Here is an 18936-nt window from a genome sequence, read left to right on the forward strand (position 1 = left end):
AGATTTGATAATAATAATGACAACCGCATTAAAAGAGGTTAAAACAGGGAGAAGAAATAAGCAATCATCATGCATTACTTGACAGTAGGTTGTGCCCAAACATCAAGTCTGTCAGCTTCATGCTGGCATAACATCAGAAGCAATTGCTTCCGCTTCTCCCTCCCAATAGCATAGCTCTCCATTTGGCCCCAAATAGGATGGTCCTGATCTCTCTGTGAGCATCATTGAGTTAAAAGAAAAAAAAGGCACAAGGACCTCAAAACAATTGATTTGCAATTAGAGGAGAAACTCTCCAATGCCAAAAATATATCTTAGGCACAAAAAGTTTCTCAAATGATGTAAGAACAAAATTTCCAGCGCCTCTTTATGATTATCTCACCACATCATTCAAAGAGCTTCCATTTTCGAGTGCCTGTCCTCTGGAATCAAGTTGGGGAGTATCTAATTGCTCATTCAAAAGGTGATGGACAAACATAGAAACAGACTGCGCCTCACTCAGGGCAAAGTTCTTATTCATGTCATACCATTCAGGTTGGTGAGCAAACCACCCCAGTGAAGCCCTGCAATTGAACATCACCCAAATGTTTGAATGCATCAGCAAAACAGCAAAGTCCAAAATTGTAGTCTGATGTAACATATTGAATCCATTGAGAAAAACTTCCATAAACAAAGAGAGAAATGTCGTGTGTGCAACTCAACATCTACTAGCAAGCTATAGGTCCGAGATGATGAGCAAAGACCTTCCACTACTCATCTCCATGCCTGCACTCACAATGCAGGGAAACGTACTAGTGACTAGTCCAATTAAATGCAAGTCAATAAGTCGACTTTACCGATATATCCTGTCTTCCAGAAGCTGAAGCCCAGCCCTAAGGTTTTGCAGATTACCCTGTGACTTGCACGAGCAAAACTTCAGCCCAAGTAGCATAAGGGTGAAAAATGTGCCAGCAGCAACTGGGTGAGAAGAGAAGTTCCAAGGTAGTTTGGTGGTTCCTTGCAACAACCGCCCTAAAAGCAAAAGCTGTGAAACACTATCATGTCGAACGACCTGCAAAGACAAGTTTTTGGAGACAAGAAAAACCTACAACTTCAACATTTTTTTGAATTAAGAGAATCAAATGGCTGAAAGAATAATAAGGGTACAAGATCAATTGAAAGCTTTTAGCAAACACTCTCCAGTGAATATAAAGGCTGCGTTTTTCACAAACACAGTTCTATTTTTTGTTTATTTGTAAATGTATGGTTTAAACTGTGTTCCATAGACAACTATTGATACCCTGGAAAAGTAGTGACTCAACAAGGCAACAGCAAAAAATGGAAAGCCCTAACGGAATAGAGAGCAGCAGCATCTCAATTGTGATCAAGGTAGCAGCAAAGATTATAGTAGTTCTACCGCAGTATCACCACCTTCCAAGAAATCCAAACACAGCAAGCATTCAGCAAACCAAATACTCACCTAGATTATAGTACTCTACATAGAAACATTATTATTTCAAGAAATTGGTGGGGAACCAACGAGGGGCTTTTCTTGCAAGTCAAGAGGATACTTGGTAAAAGTTATACAGACTAAAATAAAATGAAATAATCACACAGTGACATCTTTACCGTTGCTCCAATTAATTTTAAAAAAAGTGATGGGTCAACAACATCATGTCTAACCTAACCATTTTGGGTGGACAATACACCAGCATATGTTTGATTATTGCATTGGATCATAGGGAACAGCTAAGGGAGTGAAAGCATTAACACATTGATAATCACCTCAAACCGATCAATGAAAAATCCAAGCCATAGTCTGTGGGCCAATATTTGTTCAACAGGATCCTTCTCAGGCGGTGCTTCTGGCTCCCCCGAAACCAGGTGAGGCCTTAACTTAGCCGCAGGTCCAGAACACCTAACATCAGACGCAAAAAGACCTCGCTTTGTGTCGACTGTCCACAACCATGCATCAACAAGCTCAGCAAGTACCAGAGAACACAATTGAGGAGCAGCAGAAACCAACCATGTCCAAATAAATACACCAGTCTCCATGGCATCAGAAGTCAATATATAAGCTGGGCACCAGCAAAGAAGACGTAAAAGTTGTGAAAAGCTTTCTACATTTGATTTAGAATCTGAACCCTGTGGACAATAGCAAATTCCGCAACATGTAAAACGGAAAACAAAACTGAAGGGGAGAAAATAGAATGTTTCATCCCAGCCTAATAAAGCAAAGACTGGTAGAAATCAGAACTTTTTTATACCAGATCAGAGAGAAGCAAAGCAGTTGCTTGAGAACAAGTTTCATGGAATGAGGACTTATCCACTTCTCCCCCTTTTTCTGCAACATTAACAAACTTCTGAAGCAGTCGGACAAACTTTGTAAGCAAAACCTCAGAAAAGGACTCAGTTTTTGGCTGCATATTTTCCACCATGTCACCAGGACCCAAAGCTGGCAGATCAAGGCTACCAATGCTCTCATATAACCTTCTCATTCCAGCAATTTCTCCAGCGTGATTGCACTTGGCAGTTGCACTGACCATACCAGTACTGAGCACCTCCAAATTAAATGCCTCTGTCAATTTTAATTTTGCTCCAGATGCTGCAGCTGCTGCAGCCATAACAGCAGGAATATTTGCTGTTTTTGTCCCTGTCCAACAATCATTTTTACCAGTACCAATTTTTATCTCGGATAAGAGAGAAACAACTTCTGCTGTAGGCTGTGATTTTTGCCAAGTGTTTGCTTTACAAAGCTTTTCCTAAAGTATGGAAAGAGAGATTATTAGTTAATAGTATGTGCAATAGAATATATAATAGGATAGGAAAAGAAGGGTAAAAGCCTGTAACTTAAGATCTTTAGGCAAATAGCATCTAAGATTTTAAACTCTAGTTACCACATAAGCCAAAATATCATCTCACCAAAAATATTTACTCCTATGCAAAGAAGACAAATCGTTCACAATTTTAAGGAATAGTGATGTTTTTCCAACAAAATATATTCCGTCTACTTGTATTATAGCGGAGAAGGAACCAAATGTTCATTTTGCACTCTAAGTGAAGTGCATCACTCCCTTAGCAAGAGAATATACACGAGCGAATGATCATAGACAAATGAAGATACTTGACATATGTAATGAGGAGGAAAAAGTGTTACACAGCATTGTCCTGAAACTCGAAACCCATGAATGTTACCTGAAGAAGCCCCTGACTAGTACAAGGAGCCTGTGAAAGTGAAACAATTATCCATTCACGAACAGTTTTTTGGTACAAAGAGCGAATAGTAGCAACACAAGCAGGATCATTGACTACAGATGAAGGTGGATCATTGTGCACCGAAAGCAACAGTGAATCTAGACAAGAAGAATTCCACAAAATCTGCAAGCCAGTAAATTGTTCAAATGTTAACATCAATCAATGGCAAGAAGCAAATGTGACAAACTTGAGACTGGGAACAAGCGAAGAGACGCCACCTGAGGAAAGCGATCTCTTAATTGATTCAACAAGTTAACTGAGATATCTCGTATATGCTCATCCCTTTGAGACAAATTTTTTACAAGAAAACTGGCATGAATGGACAATGTAGATTCCCTATACTCTGCTTCAGGTCCAGTCTCAGACATCCGATCCTCCTGCAGCAAGTTACTGGGATCTTATGACCTTTATGTAAAAAGACAAAAAGACAAGAAATGGAAAGGGAAATGTAAAAGAAGAGGATCAGAAACTTATGTATGCTTCAAAAACTACTATCTCCATTAGCTTTTTCTTTAATAACAAAATCACTAAAAAGGTAGACCAAATAGTTGTTGACTTCCAACTGTGACGAACTTTTCCCCCTATCCCTATTTTCTACATAAATTTCCTCACAATCCCCTGAAGAGTCTAGACCGAAAGAGACCACGTTGTTTTTTATGAAGTAAGACATTTCATTGATGGCATTAAGAAGATGCAAAAAAGAAAATAAGCTAATAAGTACAGAAAGAGAGTATGTCAACTCCAATTCATTACAGGCTATGCTAAGCTCAGGAGCTAACAAAGGCCAAAAAATGACCTGGGGAATTCACAGAGGATTGGTTAATCCAATTAAAAATACACAAGAGACACTTAGTCTTAAGGGAGCGATTAGGAGTTCATATTCCATTAAAACATTTGTGATTCCTTTCTGTTAAATAAAATACAAGCAGAGATCATTTTCCAGATTATGGCTTTACCAACTTTACAAGAAATCCGGCTTTCAAAGACCTTCTTAGATGACTGTGGCATGACCAAGTTGAGTCCAGAAAGTGAGTAGAACATATTCCAGGGATATGCAGCAATTGCGCAGTTGAGAAACAGGTGGCCTAAGTTGCTCGGACTCGGGTGCGGGTATCCGATACATGTACGGATCCGAGTGTCGGATTTGGCAAAATCTAAATTTTAAAATTCAGGGGTGCAGATCCAGATATGGATACGGGTGTGGGGAATCGGCTAATAAAATTCAAAATTATAAAAATAGAGCTATAAAGATCCCAACTTCTTCTTTCAAGCTCTCTGGTTCTTCCCCTCAAAAGAGAAAAAGAAAGTCATTCAAGGCTTTCCACCAATTCTCCTCACAGATCGTTGCTACTGTCTATCAGAAGTGAGAACTCAGAACACAACCCCTTGAATTCTTGCTTCTCTGTGTTTGGTCTGAAACATGAGGCAGCGATTATGAGACAAAAGGACTATAATATTGAAGGTATGTCATTTCCCATGTCTTAAATCTGTTTTATCTTTCATTTTGAGAAATCAAAATCTCAATTTTTCCCCCAAATATGTCCATGGACTCCAGTCAAAGTATCTGAAGTTGGTTGACCGTATCCGAAACATATCCCTCACCCGCACCATGTCGACACAGGTGCGACGGCAAAAATGAAGAGTTCGTGCCACTTAGCAGGTGGTTATTGGCTTCGGTATTTTTGTGACACATATAACATCTATTTACAATCTGTTTCTGTTGAGGTTGTCCTAAGTCGAGCAAATTTCATACAGTCTTGTCCATCTGAAGTAAATGACCTTAATTGACACCCTAGATTTCTAAATCAACTTCTAGGGCAGTTGTCAACTATTCCATCTTGTACATAAGATTTAGAAATCAACTTCCAAGGCCAATTATTAGCCATTTCATTTTTAGCACAAAGTAGCCTGCCTTTACTGGGTCGATTCCTTCATTTGTGTTGCCCCATTTTAGTTTTTCAATTGCCAGCTCATTGACTGTGAAGTTGTTCAACCTAGTAAGCAGGTCAAGAAGACCTTCCAATTCCCTGTCATTCACATTTCTCCTAGAAAGTGGGCTCCAAATGTTGCTATCTCTGTTCTGTGAGATGGAAGAGTCTTGATCCAAGAAATACAGAAAAGGTTAGGGTAATCCTCCATTAAAGATAAGTTGTCCAACCACCTGTCTTTCCAAAATTTGATATGAAGTTCATCGCCTACCTTAAAGGAGATGTTCTTGGAGAACTCACCCCAAAGCTTGTGAACATTCTCCCAAAGACCAACGTCATGTGGGGCATTTGATAATTTGGTACACCGATGACTTTGAGCTCCATGTTTAGCCCTTACCATCTCCTTCCAGAGAATCCTCCTTACCATATTTCCCTAGCCACTTCACTAACATACATTTACTGTGAGTAGCCAGATCACTAATGCCTAGATTGCATAGGGATTTTGTTTGTATGACTTTGGGTCATTTGACCAACTGAAGGCCCCTGTTGTTACCTTCACATAAAAAGGCAATCTTGATCTTGTCTAATGGTTTTTGCACCTTATTGGGATGGAGAAGAATTGAACGAAGTAGGTGGGAATGTTGTCCAGGACACCATTAATAAGTGTGAGCCTACCTCCCATGGGGAGATACTGTATTTGCCAAGCAGCAAGCCTTTCTCAAACTCCTTAATTATACCATTCCAGATTCCAGTTGACTTGTATTTCACACCAAAAGGGAGCCCCACATATCTTGCTGGGAAAGAACCAATGCTACAACATAATATTCTTGCCAGCTCATTCAAATTGGGGACCATCATTAACTAGGTAGATGAAACTCTTGAGCAAGTAGATGTGTAACCTTGACAAAGATTCGAAAATGTGGATGGTAAGGTTCAGGTAAAGATCATGGGAGCTTTCGGAATCACAAAAGATTAGTGTACCATTTGTGTAAAGCAAATGAGATACCGATGGTCTTCCCAGAGTTGCAGCCTCATCGAAGCGCTGCATTTATTTGGCTTTATCAAGTATTTTGCTAAGGCCACAAAATAACGAGGAAAGGAAAGATGGGATCACATGGTCTGAGACATTTTTGTGGTGTAAGAAAACCCCACTACACAATGGATAGTTGTTGATTAGAATGGAGTATTTAACAGTGGAAATAACGAACTTTATCCATGTCACACCCCACCCTTGGTAAGGCGAGATTGGCACCCGGCACCTTACGGAAATCGAGCGAACCAACTTATAACTTGTGTTCTCTATGTCTCGAATGACAAAATAAGACTAAGGCTAGATATGAACGCAATATCATGTATAAATATATGACCAATGAACCCACGACGCCAATATAACGACACTTTATGACCTTTCCTCCATAACTATTTTCACTTTTAAGACTTGCTAAACCTTCAAATCAACTCAACATAAGAGATAGGATGAAGAACATACCTTCAAATTGAATAAATTCAGCCACACCAACTTTCTTCAAGACCAAACTTACCACAACATCAAGTAGAAGCAAGAACAATCACCTTTCATGAACTAGTTTGGTGTAATCTTGTTAAATTCTTTATTTAATGGGCTATAAATGTTTGGGGGTTGTGTTGAGAAGTTTCTAGGACTATTGAGAATGTAAAATGCTGAAAAAATGGAGTTAATGGGGTATTTATACCCCTCATAAGTCGGTTCCACCCCACCCTCTCAAGTGGGACCCGCGGAAGCCATTTGACAGCTTGGAGTCTTTATCTTAAAATGGCCATAACTCTTGATCCCGATATCGTATGAGGGCCCACGACCTATGGTTGGAAAGCTATTTCAATTATCTACAACTTTCATTTTTGGTGTGTTTCCAAATTCCAAACTTATAATAGCGTTTTGGCCCCTCCAAGTCAGATCATCCGAAAACGTATCCTTAAACCATCTTTTTGGAGGGCTTATGCACATATTCGGCTTAAGGATCCTTCTTAAGACTTGCTCAACTTCTCATGTACTACTCATATCACTTTTCATATGTCCTTTATAAAACTCCGACATGTGGGCCCCACCTTATCTTACGGTTACGAGGGTTATTCATCAAGTAACGTGTTAACTAATTTACTCCATACGGTCTCCAAATGTCATATATATATATATATATTCTTATACTCAGATCATATAATCTTCATCCCTGATCCTTGCATAACTTTGCTCTCTCTTGAGCTCATACTAAGCCGTCTACAGTCTTGGTAACATGAAATTTTTCAGGGTGTAACATCCCTCCCCCCTTAGAAACATTCGTCCTCGAATGTTTAAACTAATCTTGTACTCTGTCCCTGATCCCATTCTCTGGTACATCCCCTTATCGAGTCATTCTTCCCGTTAACATATCGCATTTAATCGTACCATCGCCATAACAGGTCTCCATTGGTTATTTACTCGCTCTTTCATACGCTTACTTCTGTCCTTCCCAAAATCTTGCCGTCCATTCCCTGACTTTTAACCTGTTCAAATCCCCTCATACCCTTCATAGCCTTCTACTGAATTTACTAACATCATAGGTTTACAAACCTTTGTCTGCTCTTGTAGCTAATTTCTTTGCTCTTGAAACTCATAAGTCGGAAAACCTGCTTCTGAAGAAATCACTAACATACCTGGATACCGAACCACGGTGCTTCTGGCCTCTTAACTGAGGTCTGAACCAATTATGACCTCATATACCTCAATAGCTCATATCTTCCTCATTTTTACCTTACTGACCTTTAAATCTCATAACTTGCCTCTTGATGCTCTCGTAACCCTCGCAAGGATCAGGGATGAAGATTATATGATCTGAGTATAAGAATATATATATATGACATTTGGAGACCGTATGGAGTAAATCAGTTAACATGTTACTTGATGAACAGCCCTCGTAACCGTAAGATAAGATGGGGCCCACATGTCGGAGTTTTATAAAGGACATATGAAAAGTGATATGAGTAGTACATGGGAAGTTGAGCAAGTCTTAAGATAGGACCCTTAAGCCGAATATATGCATGAGCCCTCCAAAAAGATGGTTTAAGGATACGTTTTCGGATGATCTGACTTGGAGGGGCCAAAACGCTATTATAAGTTTGGAATTTGAAAACACACCAAAAATGAAAGTTGTAGATAATTGAAATAACTTTCCAACCATATCGTGAGCCCTCATACGATATCGGGATCAAGAGTTATGGTCATTTTAAGATAAAGACTCCAAGCTGCCAAATGGCTTCCGCGGGTCCCACTTTAGAGGGTCGGTGAAACCGACTTATGACGGGTATAAATACCCCATTAACTCCATTTTTTCAGCATTTTACATTCTCAATAGTCCTAGAAACTTGTCAACACAAACCCCAAACATTTATAGCCCATTAAATCAAGAATTTAACAAGATTACACCAAACTAGTCCATAAAAGGTGATTGTTCTTGCTTCTACTTGATGTTGTGGTAAGTTTGGTCTTGAAGAAAGTTGGTGTGGCTGAATTTATTCAATTTGAAGGTATGTTCTTCATCCTATCTCTTATGTTAAGTTGATTTGAAGGTTTAGCAAGTCTTAAAAGTGAAAATAGTTATGGAGGAAAGGTCATAAAGTGTCGTTATATTGGCGTCGTGGGTTCATTGGACATATATTTATACATGATATTGCGTTCATATCTAGCCTTAGTCTTTATTTTGTCATTCGAGACATAGAGAACACAAGTTATAAGTTGGTTCGCTCGGTTTCCGTAAGGTGCCGGGTGCCAATCACGCCTTACCAAGGGTGGGGTGTGACAATCCACTCCATCCACCTTTCACTAAATCTTATTTTCTTGAGCATGTCAATGAGATAGGATAGTTTACTTGATCTAAAGTTTTTTCAATGTCCAACTTGCAAAGGATACCTGCCCCTAACTTTCAGTTTCCAATCAAGCACCTCATTGGTAAATTAGTAATATATCAATGATTTGCCTATTCTTAATGAAGCATTTTGATTTCCGAAAATCAGCTTCCCAATTACTTTCTTGAGTTTCTCTACTAAATGTCTGGCATAAACCTCATATTCACTACCAATAAGACTAGGTGGTCTTACGACACGAGCTGACAACAGCCATGCACCACCTGTATCAGCCTTCCCGAACACCCCTCTCTTTTAAAAGATTCGCGGAAACCTTCTGCTCATAGCCACATATTCACAAACTTGAAATAAGAAGAATTGGTTTTCTATTCCTCGCTTTCCTAGACCTGTGATCTAAAATGGTATTAGGTTAGTGCTAATTGTTTCCTCTAAAGTTATCATTCCATTCCGACAAAGTTAAGAATCTACAAGTTCTTGAGGCTTGGATAGAGTCTTCACCCCTAAAACAAGTATAAAAAGCGCTCTAAAGTGAAAGATCAAGGATGCCCAAATCTGAATCCATCTCTAAGAAAGCCTCCATGCCTTTGGATCTTCTTACACAATTATAATATTAATTTGCAAACCTGCAAACATTGAAGTCACCCCTACACCCAGTGCTTATTCCACACCTCCTTGATTATTGCAAGTTCATCATAATTATTCCTCTACAAATTGCTAGAGGCCCACGCATGTGTGTGAAACACTCCAACATACGTGAGAGTGAGTTTGTACCTTGCTACCTTGCTGAGTCCCAAAACAAGTCCACGGTCTTTAGTCCCATAGAAACATGATACCACCACTGCTACCCTCATGGTTTGAGCTAACCCGGCCAGCTCAACATTTATCCCAAATTTGATGGGAGACCACTCTTCAGTTTTAGTCACTTGCAGGCAATAGCATTCAACTTTCCAGTTTCCAACTAGAGACTTTTGAGTGTCCCATTATTGGTGTAGTTTAACCTTGCATGGTCCAACTTAAAAATTTTAGCTTCATCGCAAGAAGAAATTTATAGTACCTACTTTTTCATGCTTGTCCCGACCATCTAATTAATCCCACAAATCAGATTATAAAGTTCGCGCTCTTGTTTGCTTTTGCTCGTTTTCATAGCTTTGCCATTTGACTTTTGTTCTTGTAATTACAGTTGTCACCTCTGCTCCATTCTCTAAATTATACAAAGTTCCTCATGTTTGAACCCTGCAACAATCGGCACCCAAAAACATAACATTTCAGTGCCTCATAAACAGTTGTTTGTGCACCCATTCCGAGTTGGAACCTTCCTATACCATGGAAGGGGGAGCGAGTCGCAAAGAAACTGAGAAAAAATCATTGTCAGAGCTACATACCAGTGGTGGCTCTGGCATAGACGATCAGATTTAGCCTTGCAACTGGTCCCGCTTCATCATTTTTTTCAGCCTCAACTAGCCTTCTATGCCAGTAAAGGTGCCAATAGGTGAGTTGAGAACCACCAGATCATTAACTATAAGAACAAGAATTGGCTCATGCTCTATGGCTTTAAACATGTTGGTATAAGGAACTCAAATAGGCCCAATAGCCCTCCACTACAAATTTACCTTGTCTCCTCTTTTGGGCCTTACCTTTTAGGCCTTTTGAATAATAATCCTGATCCAATATTTTACCTAATATAGTTTATTAACAGCAGCCACCGGGGGAACGTCCTTCAAGCTTCCACATGTGGGAGCTTTTAAATTAAAGCTCTCAACGTGGGCTTCCACTTTCGTGCGCTTTGGTTGTCTCGAGGGGCCAGGGTTGCCAATCACCCCTTTCAAATTGATGTTGGCGTCCTAACTACTTCCAACCAACCTGATCTCACATAAACATCTGCTAGACTGAAAATTTTTAAATTACAACCACCTACCTCCAGATCAATGTTCATCAGAGGCTTCACTTCAGAGTATTTTACGCATATACGAGCCCAGTAAAGATGCAACATGTGTCGTGTATCTTGATCAACGCCTCTGATATGGCCCCACATAAATCACCTATGGTGCAAAAAGGTATATGATCGTCCAACCGTGAATAGGAATACCAAAGGCTTTAATCCAACATCACTCTATTTTCCAGTATGTCATCTCCGATCCAACCATTCAAGGGATAGCCTTCCGTTCCTAAACCAATCCCCTGCTTTCACTTGTACTGCTTCTTGCCTCTAAGGAAGTTCGAATAAGAATTTGTTGTGATTGAGAAGGGTTACCTTGAGACCAGCACTGATTTTCTAAAGAACCGTTTCTGAATCACCTTCGAGATAAGGCTGATGTTGAAGGGATCACTGAAGCAACCTATCAGGCACGTTGAGAGGAATTGGGAACTTCCGTTTTCTGCTTAAAGGTTGTCTTGTTAGAAAACCACATTAGTTGCATGACTTAAACTGTCTGGCAATTGATGAATTCTTACCGCATCTAACATATGATTTAGCCCCATGTTTCAAAAGATTGTATCTCTAACTAGAGGGTTTATCCAATAAGCATAGAATCTTGTGGGAGCCTTCAGATCTTTTTACCCACCCCCACCCCCCACCCCCAATTTTTACTGCTGTTGTTTACTCTTATCTTTTTGTTGGTAATTTATCTTTTTAATAGTAAAATTGAGCCTATATTAATGCAATTTGGTAGTTTTTTAAGTTTTTAATCTTACTAGGGTGTTACAACTTGCAGCTTAATTCGTAACATATGGTATGTTGTATCTTTTGCTTCTTATTCTAGGGTTTTATCATATTTTCATTTTTCTTTCATGTTCAGGCTTATTTATTTGTTTAATAAGTAGCAGTTTAACTTCAAATGATTAAAGTACACAGCACGACATAGGGGGCAGTTAAAAATACCAGCCATGCTACTGCTGTTTCAAAAGCCCTGTGAACAATTGCTGTCAAGCACTGAGAGACGGCTTGCGTGAGACCAGGACTTTTCAAGTATTCGAAGGCACAGCTGAAGGCACTTCTAGAAGCTGTTGAACTAGGGCCTACATTGAGGATCCCACCATTACTACTAAATCGAATGATCTCCAGAAATGCTACTGCAAGTAGATAAGTTGACTTGACACCTGTAGAGGCCAAATAAAAAGTATCTATGAGGCCTGGAAATATTTCAATCATCATTTGCACCCTAAGCAACAAATATCTCCTTAACAATTAAAATCATTAAGAAGATTTTCTTCTCAAACTGAACACGACAAAAGAACAACAAACCCGAAATTGTGCTCATTGCTGAAACTTCCATGCGCCCTCCTAAAGCAGCACAAAGAGCAGTTCTTTGGCTAACCGCAGCTTTCTCATTGCCACTACCACGCCGACTACCTGGGTTATGAAGAGCATTAAGTTCCAACTCATCTTCAAGCCATTTCACGGAGCTCACGACCTGGTAAACAGCAAATCTTAGACCCTTGTATAAAATATTCAGTTAAACAAATTAAATTGTTTCATGAAACGAGAACTATTACATGATTCAAGACGATAATGAATCACACACTGATGGACCTGCTAATATTAAAGTTATGATTTGAGTAGGATAAACCATACTCCCTTGAAATAGGTAGCAAGAACAACTAATATAATCATTCTAGTCTCTTTCTTCTCCACTTTTCACATCCCACCCTTTTTCAGATTACTGAGACCAATGAGAATATCAACATGTGGGATAAGTAGGTACCTTCTGACATGCGACATCCATATTTCGATTTGGAAATAAAGATGCACCAATAGCTCAGTTCTTGCCAGTTGATCAACATGACCAAAAACAAATAAGTCTAAACTGCTTATGTCACCAAATTCTGATTTCTGGCAAGGTGATCAATGCAGTAAGCAACGCAAGCCCAATGAATTATTCAAGCAAAAGCACAGTTATACCTTTCTTGAGAAACAATAAACATGAAAATGACATGTGACTTTCCTTTCTTTAAGATTTATATCATCTTCACTAAATTGTTCTATACTTCACCATTTGGGAACTCTACTCCAGAGTGAGACTACTAACATATGCACGACTAGCCTGGGAACCCCTGCAATATTTTACATCAAACAAAAGAGACAGCCATATCGGTAACTTCCGTTATGAGAGGTTGAGAACTTGAAGAACATAATTCACAAGACATGCTCGTATAAACTCGAATATGAGGATTAGGAAAGCCTGTGATAAACCCAGATGGTATCCCTATAGAGGTTTGGAAGTGCCTCGGGAAAGCTCGAATACCATGACAAGCCAAGTTATTCAATGTTATATTAAGAAGTGAAAAGATGCCAAACAAGTGGACTAGAGTACCTTGGTTATGAGTATAAAACAAACGAAATAGTCAAAGTTGTGTGAACTATCTTGGCATAAACTATGAGTCATGAAAAGAATGATGGAGTGTGCACTTAGAAAACCTTTAATTTGCCTAAATTAGATAATTATTTATTAATATTGGAATGAAATGATCCCAAAATTTCAAAATGGATATAGAGAATTAAATAGATGACCTCAACTAGCTTTGGATAGATGTTGTTCACGGTGTTCTGAAGGAGTTCTTTTCCAAAATGAACCTCTTCTGAATTCTAATGTAGGGGTAAGGTTTGCGTACACCCCAACCTCCCCAGACCCCAATTGTGGGACTATACTGGGTAAATTGTTGTTATTGTTGTTGAACCTCTTCTTAATCAGGGAGGACGGAGTAAAAAGGCAAAATATTAGAGCTATATGAGCAAGAGGAATAGAAAACCACTAAACTACTAAGTTGGGATGAGATTTCACAAAGTGCCACACATGACATAAGAATGCACCTACAGGTGCAACATCTTAAACTATTTTCCGATGCCTTTCTCAAGATTGACCTACAATAGTTGCAAAAAGGGGCAGCAATTTCAACAAAAGAACAGAGCATTATAGGAGAAGATGATCACAAAGTTTGCTCAGAGGCTGAACTTCTAAATCAGAACTAAACTTACAAGTGGTGGGGTTCCTTGAGAAATGCGTTGGACAGCGGAGGACCAATCAGCACTCCACATGTATGGACCACTCACTGCTTGAAGTGCAATCATGCTGCCAACACTGTTTAGAGTAGTCGATACTGACTTTGTCATGGTATGTTGGCTCTGTAATGGAGGAGCTAACCCAAAGAGAGCAATATAGAACCACAGGTTTCGGAACAACTTCAAGAGTGAAGGTTCAACATCTCCAGAAGGATCGAAATCTGAACATATCTCAGCCACGGAAGGAAGGAGAGGACCAAGAAAATCAGCTCCACTCCTGCAAAATACATTGTCCCTGAGAAACAGTCCAGTAAAGCACATTCTCAGCCAACATTAGGAAGACCTACTTTCCACTTTTTGACTCTGCAGCCAAGCCCACATCTGAGCACAAGGATAGCAAGCGTTGACGGTAGTCTGTACGCAACTTAGGAGTAGTCAAGTGTCTGGCAATCAGAAGAAATCCTGCTGGAAGTGTCTAGAATGCGATTGAACATGTGAGAAGTAGACCAATAGCAAGATTATCAGGGATAAGCAAATGCTATAATATGATAAAAGCAGCATGTGCGCACCTCAACGCGTTCTGTTCTGGCCTCTGGAGCTGTGGTCTTACTTTCAGCTGAGCCAACAGCAGCAAGCTTACTTAAGTAACTCCTTGTCATCAGAACAACAGCTTCACGATAGGACTTCTCAAAACCTAAACTTGCCATGCGAGCAACAGCGTCAAGAAGCTGCAGCAGCTCAACAAAAACAGGTTGAGAGGCTCAGAAAGTAGTTCAATAGCTCAGTTCATGGAGTAAAGGCTTTCAAAACTTGAACAAATAAAGCAGAGATACAAGTGGACTATGTTTGTGATGAAAAGGGAGCTTCATACTCGGAGTCTCAACAAGCCTGGTATCGATGCATCACGCTCCTCTAAGCTTTCAATGAATTTCGGCAATATCATATCCACAACTTCAGGCCTCTTAACTGAAGAATTTAGATCAGCTAGTAACCTTATAACGTTCAACTGCAGGGAAGGAACTGCCTGCTTCTCCTTATCTACCTGGAAATGTGGGCATTTGCAGATAACATTAACAAAAAGGAGATTAATAAAGAAACACTACAAGGATTTAGCAATATGTCCCCGAGAAAGACGGAAACACATATAAGCCTCTTAGGTAGTTGTAACCATATTCTATGAGATTCCCTCACTTTGGTCTGTAGAATATTTCATGAATATAAAGCAGTTGAAAAAGAGATGATACTTAGCAAATATTTTTGAGTGTTAAGGGAATAAATATATAAGCATCTACTTTGTCACAGCCAATCAGAAAGATGCTTGTCTACTGGCACAAGTATGCATTTGCTCATCAAGCAGTGGATTTCGAACCTCTACTTGCAGAAACTCAGATATTCCAAACCTCTACTCGAGCTATAGGTTTTTTCAAAAACTTACTTGAGCTATAGGCTTTGCGACCTGCAAAGCTGGATAAGAAGCAAAACTTCAATGTACATGGATGCATATATGCTATCGCATTATTAGATTCTGTTTTCATCTGAAAATGTCAAGACAAAGACCAAAAGATTTTCTCAAGTCTAAGGACAACTAACTTCAACATTTTTTCTTGATAAGTACACTAAGATCTCATTTGTTTTATTAAGATTAGGCTTAATAATTAAACTCCCTGAGGTTGTACCCAAATTCCCCTACACACACCTTGACCACGGGGAACCTTTTAGACACCAAACACAGCCGTTGTCAGTCCCTTGATACTTTCAAGGAATCTTTCCACTTCCTTCATTCTTGGGGTGATTTCTCTGCCGATTCTCTTATTTGGCTTTTCTTCAGAGCTTTAACTCTCACTCTCATCCATTTTGTTTAGCCTCTCTATCAATTTCGCTTTATATGACCTAGGGCGGGAGCAGTTTCCTTGATGGCACCCCTTTTCCCTTTTTCATCTTCCTCTATTGGACCGGTTTGTTTCCTCCTCTTTCTCACTTCTTCTACATCAAAAATCACCAAGGCTAGCCTATTTGGATTCTTAACAACTCCTTTTCCATGGATTCCCCTCCCCTGAACTTTAAAAACTAGGGATTTATGGTTGTCCGCCGGCTCTTGCAGGCAGATTTAGCCACATATTACAAATTGTAGCAGCTTAACGATAAAGGAGAAAATATATGCTCCTTCTAAATGTGTAAACTACTTCCTTAACTTCACAATCCACATGAATATCATTCCGGGATCTAATACCACAATATGAACCCTACAGTAGTTGCATAGACAAAAATAACAACCTTACAACTACCAGTATAGAGAAAAGAATAGACAACAAAATAAATGTCTTAAAAATCTGTCTATACCATTTCTAAGTGAAACCTGTAACTGTTACTATACCAAAATTCACTAGCATTTTCCAATATTCAGGGGCAACAAACATCCCAAAATGTAATGTTTGGGATATATATCAAAAGAAACAAGCGAAACAATTTATACCAGAACAAAAAATAGGTTACAACCTTCTAACATCCAGAATTGATTCCATTTGCAACATGAAGAGCAAACAATAAGCAATTATAGCTTGCAAATCGTTATATCTAGTGACACCAGACAGCAAGTAGGGTTTAGTACCTCTTGATCCATCGACAAACATCCATTTTTCCTTCCACTAGTTAATAATTAGCATGTGCAAGTTACTAAAACTTCCAGGTAAGCATCAAGATAAAACTAACCTCTTCCTCATAATTATTCCTTTCACCAATAGGAAATCCCATAATAAAAGTGTCCACAGGAGATCGATCCTTGTTCCATCCAAATTGAATTATCTCACAACTTGTCTTCAACACGCTTTCAAACATGGGCCCCTGATTGCTGCCCCAAGTGTCTGCCTGTAGTGAAAAAAGCCCATAATCTAGTTATGCTCGTCACCATTGAACCATTACGTGAGACTTAAGGCAACCGAATATTGTACCTGAGCACATGTCATCAGCACAAGAGACTTAAACCGAATGAGCAGCACCCGAAGCATCTGACCATCACGAGCAACAGCGGCATGGGAAATTCCAGAAAGCAAGGAGCTGAATAGCTCTTCACATGCTCTCAACTTCCGCCACACCGAGAATAAACATGCCTCTGCAGCCTCTATCAATGAAGCAAGAGCTCCCTGCAACAATTTTTTTGATGATTTTCCGTCCAAATCAAGTGACGCAAGAGTTTTAATCTGCAACCTGGCTGCTGCTTGATAAGCAGCAAGTTTAGCATTGATCCGAACTTTCAGTGACTGCCCTTGTTCGGACCAGTCACGCTTCCTTATCTGCCAGTTAACCAAGAAAGTAGACCACCCTTTTCAGTAAGGTTTTCATCTTCACTTCTAAAGAGCAAAAATACCAGGGATTTAACAAAATAAACTGCAACTAAACCAACCACCCTTTTCTGCAACATGCAACTTCTACCTAAAAAGCAAAAAACGTTGAAAAAATGTAACAAAATAAAAGCAATATGTTGAATTTTTACCTTTAAGAATGTTATCATTGAGTGAAATTGCTGCTTTACAATACCTCTGACACTTTCCAACAGATTGGAATCAATAGAGACTTTATCCAGGACATGTCCTGTCAATATCAAAGCCATTTCTTGTTTCGCAAGCCTGTCGACGGGCTCCTCTTCGAATGAGGCAATAACTCGTTTCTCGGCACCATCTCCTCCGCCATCGTTGTACCCTAACAAATCTACATTGCTCACACTCATAGGTGAACTGTGAGAGGAAGTTCCTGGCTCGAAATTCTCAAACTGCTCAAGCAGACATGAAACCAATTTGTCGGCATCGTCAGAAAGAAGGGGAGGGAAATGACAACACATTGCTTTCAAAACTGCCTTTGAGACCCCCAAATCTCCATTCCCATTACCTAAAGCTGATATCAGAATATCCCCCGTGAATCTAGCAACGTCAGTAGAAAATTCTGGAGACAATTCACACGCTTGACAGATATATTCCAAGAAATCACGGAAAAAGGAAACAACTGAGTCGTTTGTAAAAGATTGTGGCCAGAAGGTAAGGTTAAAAGAAGAAGGAATTGAACGATAAAAGGCAAGGACGAGTGATTTGGGCATTTCATCTGAATGGTTAGGGCATTTTGAGAGAAATCGTGCAACGGCGAGTATGGCATTGAGTTGAGACCTTGAAACCCTAGGAGGAGATCCAACAAGTAAGGCTTCTGCTGGAGGGCACCTACCACATATCCATGCTAGTTTCTCCACGAATCGACCTGGGTTGTCTGCGATTAAATCAGATAGCTCAATCAATGACTCCATTCTACTTCTACAAATAAATAATAATATGTCAATATTCGTTCATGTGCCACCAACTAGATCACAGCTTTATACTAGCTCGGGCCCAATCGGTAGATCAGGTAATGGAGCCAAAAGAACATATATAGATTCAATGAGAAATTTGTAAGGTGAATGGCTTGTGAAAGAGGATAATGGAGGAGAAATGAAGGTTGTTGTTTGGTGCAAGTCGTGAATTCCGATGCCGGCTCCTCGTTACGTCTCTGTTATTTTTTATCCCGCGCCTCGCTCAGATTTATTTTTTTGTTTTTTGTTTTTTGTTCTTACGGTCGTACCGGAGTGAGTGTGTGTTTTCCCATAAATTTTAATGCACGCGCGAATTATTCGGCAAAATAACCTCCACTCCGTGTCTCATTTATTTGACACTTCCTTGGAGTATTACTTTCACATAAATCAAAACGCTATACATGTTCTTTTAAGGGAAAATGGTCAAATTTACCCTCCAACTATCTGAATAGTTTAGAAGATCTACACTTTGTTAGAGTTCTTGTTCATATTTATCCCTCTCATTAAGAAATTTATTTTAAAATGTCCTTGTTACTAACAGATTGCTGACTAAGAGCCCTTATCTGTCCATATAG

At 39.5% G+C, this 18936-nt stretch overlaps 1 protein-coding gene across 1 annotated transcript in view; it reads right to left on the minus strand.

Moving 5' to 3' along the window:
- LOC132645709 (phosphatidylinositol 4-kinase alpha 1) overlaps positions 1-18670 on the minus strand; it is a 51619-nt gene extending 32949 nt beyond the window's left edge. Inside the window, exons 1-16 of the mRNA XM_060362855.1 lie at positions 17522-18670; positions 16980-17321; positions 16741-16896; positions 14903-15073; positions 14601-14759; positions 14379-14506; positions 14008-14308; positions 12277-12445; positions 11914-12131; positions 3450-3608; positions 3172-3354; positions 2244-2738; positions 1762-2121; positions 834-1048; positions 380-560; positions 79-212 (exon numbers count right to left, since the gene is read on the minus strand). Coding sequence (XP_060218838.1) covers positions 79-212; positions 380-560; positions 834-1048; positions 1762-2121; positions 2244-2738; positions 3172-3354; positions 3450-3608; positions 11914-12131; positions 12277-12445; positions 14008-14308; positions 14379-14506; positions 14601-14759; positions 14903-15073; positions 16741-16896; positions 16980-17321; positions 17522-18319 — 4169 coding nt within the window. The 5' untranslated portion in view covers positions 18320-18670. The remainder of the gene's footprint in view (positions 1-78; positions 213-379; positions 561-833; positions 1049-1761; positions 2122-2243; positions 2739-3171; positions 3355-3449; positions 3609-11913; positions 12132-12276; positions 12446-14007; positions 14309-14378; positions 14507-14600; positions 14760-14902; positions 15074-16740; positions 16897-16979; positions 17322-17521) is intronic.
- Positions 18671-18936: the final 266 nt, after the last annotated feature.

The sequence above is a fragment of the Lycium barbarum genome, chromosome 6 (assembly GCF_019175385.1).
Source record: "Lycium barbarum isolate Lr01 chromosome 6, ASM1917538v2, whole genome shotgun sequence".
Classification (NCBI taxonomy): Eukaryota; Viridiplantae; Streptophyta; class Magnoliopsida; order Solanales; family Solanaceae; genus Lycium; species Lycium barbarum.